Source organism: Macrobrachium rosenbergii, chromosome 41 (assembly GCF_040412425.1).
Source record: "Macrobrachium rosenbergii isolate ZJJX-2024 chromosome 41, ASM4041242v1, whole genome shotgun sequence".
Classification (NCBI taxonomy): Eukaryota; Metazoa; Arthropoda; class Malacostraca; order Decapoda; family Palaemonidae; genus Macrobrachium; species Macrobrachium rosenbergii.
In genome coordinates, this window is record NC_089781.1 from 12806125 (window position 1) to 12815380 (window position 9256).

General features: G+C 35.7%; 1 protein-coding gene across 1 annotated transcript in view; it reads right to left on the reverse strand.

Moving 5' to 3' along the window:
* The window catches only part of LOC136826853 (uncharacterized), a 57967-nt gene that overhangs the window by 23488 nt on the left and 25223 nt on the right, over positions 1 to 9256 (reverse strand). The window contains exons 4-10 of the mRNA XM_067084338.1: positions 7678 to 7838; positions 6996 to 7152; positions 6091 to 6261; positions 2806 to 2875; positions 1617 to 1840; positions 827 to 1045; positions 126 to 269 (exon numbers count right to left, since the gene is read on the reverse strand). Coding sequence (XP_066940439.1) covers positions 126 to 269; positions 827 to 1045; positions 1617 to 1840; positions 2806 to 2875; positions 6091 to 6261; positions 6996 to 7152; positions 7678 to 7838 — 1146 coding nt within the window. The remainder of the gene's footprint in view (positions 1 to 125; positions 270 to 826; positions 1046 to 1616; positions 1841 to 2805; positions 2876 to 6090; positions 6262 to 6995; positions 7153 to 7677; positions 7839 to 9256) is intronic.

Below are 9256 nucleotides of genomic sequence, written 5' to 3' on the forward strand. Positions count from 1 at the left end.
ATAAATATTTTTAAAAATATAATAAAAAATAGTTGCAATAAAATATAAAACTCATCATAATGTAATATTAATAAACCGTGGTAATTAAAAGAACAAATAACAAAAAGAAAAGAAAAGAACCGCACAAAATTAGGGTTGATTCCTCCGTAGAGTATCCTTGGTTTATCCATAATGCGATATCCGTCTTCGACGTCGATGGTCATACTGATGCAGGCGTTGACGTAGGCGTGGGCGTTGACAGCTCGTGGCGTGATTTTGAAAGAACGGAACTGTAAAGATTATATATATATATATATATATATATATATATATATATATATATATATATATATATATATATATATATATATATATATATATATATATATATATATATATATATATATATATATATATATATATATACTGTATATATATATATATTATTCCACAGGTATATATAATTGGATATATATAATAACATTTGTATCTTAATATATATATATATATAAAATTATTCAGGTAGAGCTAATTGACATTAAACAACATTTATATCTTAATATCTGTGAAAATAAAAAAAGTCACGGTGTCTGTGACAAAAAATGCATGCATTCATAGATACATACCTACAAATATACATAATAACGCTGACAGATTACAGTAATACCACATTCATAGACATTTCCACTGGAATGCTTACATCGATGACATATATAAACATTAATTAAACATTGTTAACAAATCAGTAAAAAACCGTCATAGCTTTTTTTTCTTAATTTTCAGCGTTAAGGAGTTACTATATCAAAGTTATAATGTTAATTCTGACGACGCTTGGTAAAATCCCTACCCAAAGCTTCTTTTCCGAAGGTGGCACGACCAAGTAGAGGATGAGCTTCTTATGCATGTCGACGTCGACGAATTCCTCCAGGGGGTGACTCGCTACGGAGGCGTCGTGGGCGTTGCCGACGGTGACTTCGGTGCCACAGGCCGCTAGGGTGAGGAAGATATCTGAGGGGAACTCTTTGTGCTGGTTCTTGAGCATCAGGTTTCCAGCCCAGGAGGCGACCTGGCGAAGTTTCCAGGATAGAGGAGAGAGGAGTTAATTCATAGGATTTTGCTTAATGCAGTTCCAGGCATCTTGCGTAAGACTGACTCTAAAAATATCCTTGTGGAATACTGTTAATTCCCTTTCACCTCTGCATTTGAATTTTCCACGATGCTTGTTGTCTTATGAAAGAGAATTTTCACAAAGAAAAATTTTCTTCGGTTTTATTTGTCCAAACCAGGAAAGTCTATGATTTCTCTATGAATTGGGAACAATTTGGTGATCATTATTCACTTGCATACATAAATTAATAAACAGATAATTCATTTTTCTGTATTTATTAATTTATTTTTTTAATAAGCGAGATCTCTTCTTTCTGTATTTCCCTTTACTTCCTCTTACTTCTTCCTAAAGAGCACCATATTCTTTGGAAGCTGGAATTTCAAGTCATGGCCCCCGTGGGCTTGTTCCATATGGATAAGGTTCATTTTCTGAATAATAATAATAATAATAATAATAATAATAATAATAATAATAATAATAATAATAATAATAAGACTGAGTTTTCACCAAAATGAACTTAGAAACTTACATTTCTGACGGAGGTATTGGCAACCATTTTCCAGTGTTTGGCCACTTCTTTCAAGTGCCTGTAGCTCTCTGAGGCTTCTGCAGTTTGTAGAAACACTTCTATAGCTCTCGCTAGGCTCACGTTGGCAGACAATATGAGCGGTTCGCCTAGGCCAACGTAGTAGAGTTCCAAAACCCCGTGGGTACTTATATAATGGCTATACGGGCCATCGCTCTTGTAGATACCTGCGTTGAAAAAAACATATTGGTTTAGAAGCTAGTTAAGGAAAACTGAAGCATTGATTATGCCTAGTGAATTACGTAAGATGAACAATTCAAAATTTTTATAGAGCTGTAACGGTGTGACCTAAGAATCCAAGAGCAAAGCTCTTAGTAAGTCTTAGCGATCCATACCATACGCTAAGGAGGTTGTTAATATAAAGTCCGTTCCTTTATGACAAGCATGGGTAGTGCGCCAGGTGTATTTAATGTCAAGCACTAATCCCTTTCCGGTTAAAGCTTGAACTATTACTGATTTTCAGTCACAGTTGTATTTTTAGTAAGGAAGATGTAACTCAGACAAACAGGATTTTCCTTTTATGGGCGTCAGCAGGCAACGCACACATCACACTGTTCAAACACTTGTACATGGGTTACGGGCTGTTTCAGAGGCAAGAGTCCTTGCTGCATAAGGCCATCTTAAAAAACAACAGCTTATTTATGGCAGTGGCACACTTCCTGATTCATTCACATACACACTCTGCATTTGTTCAGACACCAAGGAGGTTCATTTCATGTAGTAATTTTAGGTAACATTTCAGAAACAGGTCAAACTAGTTTGGGAATTCTAGAAAGTACTGTTGAGGAGTGATTCTTTTTAAGAGAACCACTGCGAGGATATTTACCGAGTATCTGTATCTTTACTATTTCGTGAAAATAAACAAAAGACATTTCATCATACGGTATAGTGAGACACTTGTTAGATAAAGCACTGGTTAGTTGGGCATTAGTACAGAAACGTAAATTAATAGTAATCAGGTGTCCATCAAGTAAAGAATTCCGATAAAAAATGTTTCATGAAATCTAAAAAGTGCAAGTCAGTTATCCCTTATATTTCCGTGAGAAATCGTGGGTCTGGATTATCTGAACGAATTGAGATTCGTAGATATAAATTATAGGATAGCATTAATAAATCGCGCGTACTCTCTTACCTATCCCTGTGTTCCCAACAACGATACGCACTTTTTTGTCAGCCATTTTATTCAGGACTTCGTATACTTTCTGAAAAGAAAAAGAATAAAAAGATTTAAAAATTGTTCTGCATAAAAGATAGACATCATATTATCAAATACTGATTAAGTGCGTTGATTTTATCAATTTATGTTCTCATGTATAAATGCTGATATAAAAGAGTGGTGATCTGAAGATGTGTATGGGATAGATAAAAACAAGTAATTTTTCACATAAAAAATTTTCACCTACAACTGTCATTCAGCGAAGTTTTCTTATCATTTCATCTCTAAGAATAGTGCACAGCCATGAAAACACCACCCCATCGTCAAAGACCTACTCTTTCTTCAACCCAGTCTCTTTAGAACTTATATTTTGTATATTAAATTTTCACCTTAAGAACTAGTCTCAAAAACCAAAAAAATACCGCCTATGACTTGTACATATGTCAGCGAGTCGTGAGGATATTTCATAAAATTAAACTGGGTCGCTGTCGACAAAGAATGAAGAACTCTTGGTCTACAATTCTACATTATGCATCGTCAGCACCCTCCACATTGCATCTCTGTCACTTCTGTCGCAGATTTCTATTAGATCCAGGTACATCTATTTCACCATTCATTTGTCAACAGTTTCATAATAAGCAACTGATTTGAGCGTTCTTTTCCTTTTCTGAACCGGCACTGCTCTTCCGCTGTTAATCCTTATGTCAGTTGTAGGCTACTACTTCCTAAATCAAAACCCTGCCATTTATATTAAATAACGATACACACCCACAATTCTTGTAGTCACATCTCCTCTCTCCTTTCTTAAGTGACCATCATTACTCGCAGGCATTCCAACCGAACTCCTTCCTCTTCAAAACTTGGGTTACACAACGTGATCAGTCATCACTGTCAAACAGCATTTCGCTGGCAATTACAACATCTCCTGGTGCTTAAATCTCTACACCCCCGTTGGGGGGTAGCGCTATCAGTGCACATCATGCGGTGCACTGTACGCATTACTTAAGGTTCTTTGCAGCGTGCCTTCGGCCCCCTAGCTGCAACCCCTTTCGTTCCATTAACTCTACCTCCTTTCATATTCTCTTTCTTCCATCTTACTTTCCACCCTCTCCTAACAATTGACTCATAGTGCAACTGCGAGGTTTACTTCCTGGTACAACTTTCAAACCTTTTACTGTCAATTTCCATGAATGACCTCATAGGTCCCAGCGCTTGGCCTTTGGCCTAAATTCTGTATTCAATTCAATTCAATTAAAATTCTTCACCATTATGCTTTTCATCTGCCCCTCTTCAGCATTCAGTTGCATATAAAGGTCTGTTTCTGTCCTCTCCCCTACTCTCGAGGGCTTTTCAGAGTTGCTGTTTCTTTGACTTTCAATCTTCTGTTAAATAATTCATTCAGTCATTAAGTTCTTTTTTGCAATGACTTTCTTCCAGAACAGTTTCTTCTTGCCCAGTAAGTTCTTGCTAAATCCACCCATCTATCTTTTCATTAACTCTCTCCCCCTTTTTCCTCTCTGTCAATCTAGTTAACTACCTAACTAACTAACTACAATATATATATATATATATATATATATATATATATATATATATATATATATATATATATATATATATATATATATATATATATATATATATATATATATATATATATATATATATATATATATATATATATATATATATATATATATATATATATATATGAGTGTGTGGGTGTGTGGGTGGGTGGGTGGGTGGGTGGGTGGGTGTGTGGGTGGGCGGGTGGGTGGGTGGGCGGGTGGGTGGGGTTGGTGGGTGTGTGTATAAAATTCTATTAGCGTGCCTCAAGAATACCCTGCAAAACCTTCGTGTGTGGTGTCTCCTTGACAACAGTATCAATATTTTGTTTCTTATTCATAGTTACTCAACCCTTTACCCGTCCAAAGGGAACTCATCAATAGCGTTGATTGAGAGAGAGAGAGAGAGAGAGAGAGAGAGAGAGAGAGAGAGAGAGAGAGAGAGAGACGATCATTGTGCTACATAAATAATCTTTGTAGCCGGCCATTGATTTATTGGTGCCAGGATCACGTTACGGCATCCAGAGATCATTGGAATTCTAAAGCTTTTGAGGGAGAAAATATCGGTGTTTTTATGTCATTCAGGAATAACAGACTTTTTTCGTATTCTTTGAAAAAAAAACTCATTCTGATATAATTTACAGGTTTTGTTCTTGTACCTTTATTTCATGTACACTATGTTTGTGGGTGTCTGATGTAAAAAAACTGGACAGTATCACTTTTATAGATGAATGTAATGATTTTATAGTTTCAGAATCTGAAAATCATTGAATTGATAACTGCAAGAAATAAAAATACGTAGCCTGATGAGTAAGATAGTAAGTTAAATTATGATGAAGAATATACAGTATATGGAATACAAAGTGGAAATATAAAATACTCAGACGATACATATAAAATACGATACATATAAAATCTTGTAATTTGCAGAACGACGGGATCAGGCTCTAACACTACCTCCGAACGGAAGCTTAGTCCATCTTTCCGTTGTTTAATCGGACTTGGGGGGTGGGTCCATGGGGTGAAGTCCCCACCCCCGCCCAGGTCAGGTACGGCACCCTAAGTGAGGTTAGGAAGGTAAGGTCTGGTTAGGTCAGGACACGTCATACTCTGAAAAGTTAGGTTTGTTTTCGTCTGCGGAACCTGTTTTTCTCCATACACACACACATATGTATGTATATGTATGTATATATATATATATATATATATATATATATATATATATAGTATATATAGATAGCCAAGTAGACGGACAGGTACTCCCTCAAGTTTCCTCAAGACATCATTATTAATGACTAAGTCCCCATAAATTTATCCTCATCCTTATTTTCTTTCATAGCTGGTATTACTATATGTACACCATTTTCTTTGTTTTAGAGATCAACTGGAATAGTAAAAAACTCCCAGAAGAAATTGTACTGGTTAACAGGATAACAAGGTCACTGATTGTCACTAGTCTAGCGATTTATGAGGAGAAACAGTAAACGTCACTGATATTTTTGACTCAACAGCGACATCAGCAGCAGCATTAGCCTAGTGGTGATGGCATTAATATTAGTAGTAGTCACAGTAAACAGTAGGCTAATAGTCGCGGTGATGGTGGCAATAGCGACGATACACTACCTTTCCTGAATTTCCTTTATTATGCAAATCATTGAAAACAAACTAATTTCCAGTTAATTTAAATGTTCCTCACCCTTAACTTTCTCGGTCTGTGCCAAGTAACTCCCGCCGAAGTGATGGAGAGGTTTTCCTTGGGAGTGGGGGTTTTAAAAGGTTCTATTTCGTTCTGCAGCCCATTATTCAGTTGTTTGCAGTCGCCGCAATTTCTTGCACAGGCGTCATTACAGGTACCTTTGTAAGCCTCCTGTAAATACGAGAAGCAATGAAGTTGTCATGTATATAAACCGTGTTTGCGCTCATGCGCAGGTATGAAAATGTAGTGCTTACGTTCGTATATCTTCACATGGTTACATGCATAAAAGACATAATTAAATATAAAATGCATTTATTTTATATTTATATATATATATATATATATATATATATATATATATATATATATATATATATATATATATATATATATGAGATTTTGTGTGAAAGTCAATGAATTGTAATACATTTTTCATGCTAGGTGTAAACTAGGATGATTCAGACCACAGAATTTGAAATATTCAGTTCCATTGGTTAAAGATGAAGTTCCTTGGTGGAGCTTTTTTTAGTTTAATAAGACATATTCAATCATATCAATCTACTCTATCTACTTCTTCAATTGATAAATGAAGGAAAAAACTGTTTTAAATGACTTCTAAGCAAGTAACAAATGTTAGATCAAGGACTATAGCTGTCAATATTGTCCTGGAAAATGAGGTTTGATCTGTGCTTTTCTTTTAAGGAAAAAAAAATTAACTCCAAGCATGAAAACAACGTTGTCACTGGGGTTATGATGAGATCCAATGAATTTCACTCAAGAACAAAAGGGCATAACAAATCTTACAGTATCTAAATATATGTGAAAGGAGAATGGTTTTGTACAGCAACAATCTGGCGTTGCAAAGACTTTGGTCGTAATAAAGCAGTAAGAAAAGAATCTCGCACCTCGATATCAATAAGTCTGGCCTTCAAGTTCTCGTCCGCGTCGTCTGCAAAGGATTTGAAAGCGTCCAGGATAGGGCGGTATCCTGTGCACCGGCATAGGTTGCCGTCCAAGGACTTCTCCACGTGTTCCATGTCTAGCGGACCCTTCATGATTTGCCTTCGCGTGCGGGAAGAAATGAAAGGGCTTGGATTAATAGACTGCGTTGAGGGGTACCGAAGGATGCGTTTCTTAAAACCTCTGATACTAGTGGATGAAGATGGTCGTTCTTTTAAGTAGCTTTCTTTGAAGAGGAATTATAATATATATATATATATATATATATATATATATATATATATATATTACACAGTAGATATAAACATTATATATACATATGCATCTATCTGTCTATCTATCTATCTATCTATCTATCTATCTATCTATCTATCTATATATCTATATATATATATATATATATATATATATATATATAGAGAGAGAGAGAGAGAGAGAGAGAGAGAGAGAGAGAGAGAGAGAGAGAGAGAGAGAGAGAGAGAGAGTAAAAGCTCTCAGGTGTGTTTGATTACTTTCCATACCACTTTACGAAATTTCTGTGCCACCTACAACTCTCACTTTTGACAGGACTCTTGCAGTTCAGTAGAAACTTTTCTTGTTATCGCATATCTTCCACTTACAACTTACCCATACATCGTCATGATCATTCCGGGGGTGCAATACCCACATTGCGTTCCGCTGAATCCTTGCAGGGCTGTTTGCAGTGGGTCGTAACCTTTGTAACGGGTCCCCAAACTTTCGATTGTCTCGATGTTCCATCCTGCGCATGCGTACACGAACGTTTGACACTGGAAAAGAGAAGATGGCGGATTGCATTTTAGCTGTATTCATTATAGTGATTTCATGCCATAAAAGAACGTTTTTACTGTGTTACTCTTACTCAGATGCAAAGATGTATCGTTTCATTAAAAAGATTTGTTCTGTGCCCTTTGATTACATTTTTTAAGGGTAGTGAATTTGCTACCTTTCAAATCCTCCTGGATAGACCATACCCTCATATTCAAGCGCTTTAATGACAAATGAACTTTCTGCCATTTAAAAGCCTCTAGATAAACTATACCATGATGCGTAATTGTATGAATATTTTCATATTTTTTTAATGAACGAAAAACCATCCGGGATATTTAAAGACAGTTCAAGTGCAAATGGTATACATAATATCAGAGCAGTGCTGCCCACATCATAGGTTAAACGGGATATACCTCATGAAATCACCCATTTTTTCCTAAAATGAATTTTGTTTCCTAGACCACAAAAAATAAATCTGAGAATATCATCTGAATAACACTACCAGAACACTGCAACGCAAAGAAGAAAAAGCACAATATATCTTATATAAGGGTGCTAAAAAAAAAAAAAAAATAGGAACCAGTGAAATTTGTACCGTCATTCATTCATTGTCACGCTCACAGTTTTCAAAAAGATTCCACTTCGTGTCGTGGACTTAAAAAACCAGACGAAGACACTTCTCATTTGATGATGAGTTCGCGTGTTGTGGGTCAGTACGTTACTGCTCAACGGAATACCGAACGGTAAGTACACAGTGCCGCCGTCACTCACTTACTTCCCGATGCAACAGAATTCTCGGTAGGAAAATAAAAATAGAACGTTTCATTCTTATTGATGTCGTCATCGATAGGGCATCCAACTCTATTTTTAGGAACAGCAAAAAAAAAAAAAATCTTTATTATATCAATAACTAACGAATCATTTTCATATCTTTTTTTTTAAATTCTCGTGGAAGTTGACCAGCTTATATCAGCTTGTATTACATTTTCCAGGTTTTGAATAAAAAAAGTTTTACTAACGAGTTATGGGAATATTTTTGCATATCTATTTTTTGAGAATTTTCGCATAATTAGAATGGCAGTATCACGCTCTTGATATCTAATAACTCAGTTTGTATGCTCGCTGTAATAATAAACTTGCGTATAATAACTTACGTTGAATCTACCGTAATGATAAAGACGACTTTGCGAGTAAAATACAGAGCGTACACGAAAAAAAATTGTGTGGAAAGAAGGATTTCACTTTATAGAAGTTGCAGGAAGGCAGACGGTAATTTGGTGAAAATACTAATTTTTCCTTTTTTTGCCCTGACGGTAAATCATGTTTATCGTACACTAGGGACGATTAGGGAGTAGTTTTGCAGAAATTAACTGCACCAAGAGAGAGAGAGAGAGAGAGAGAGAGAGAGAGAGAGAGA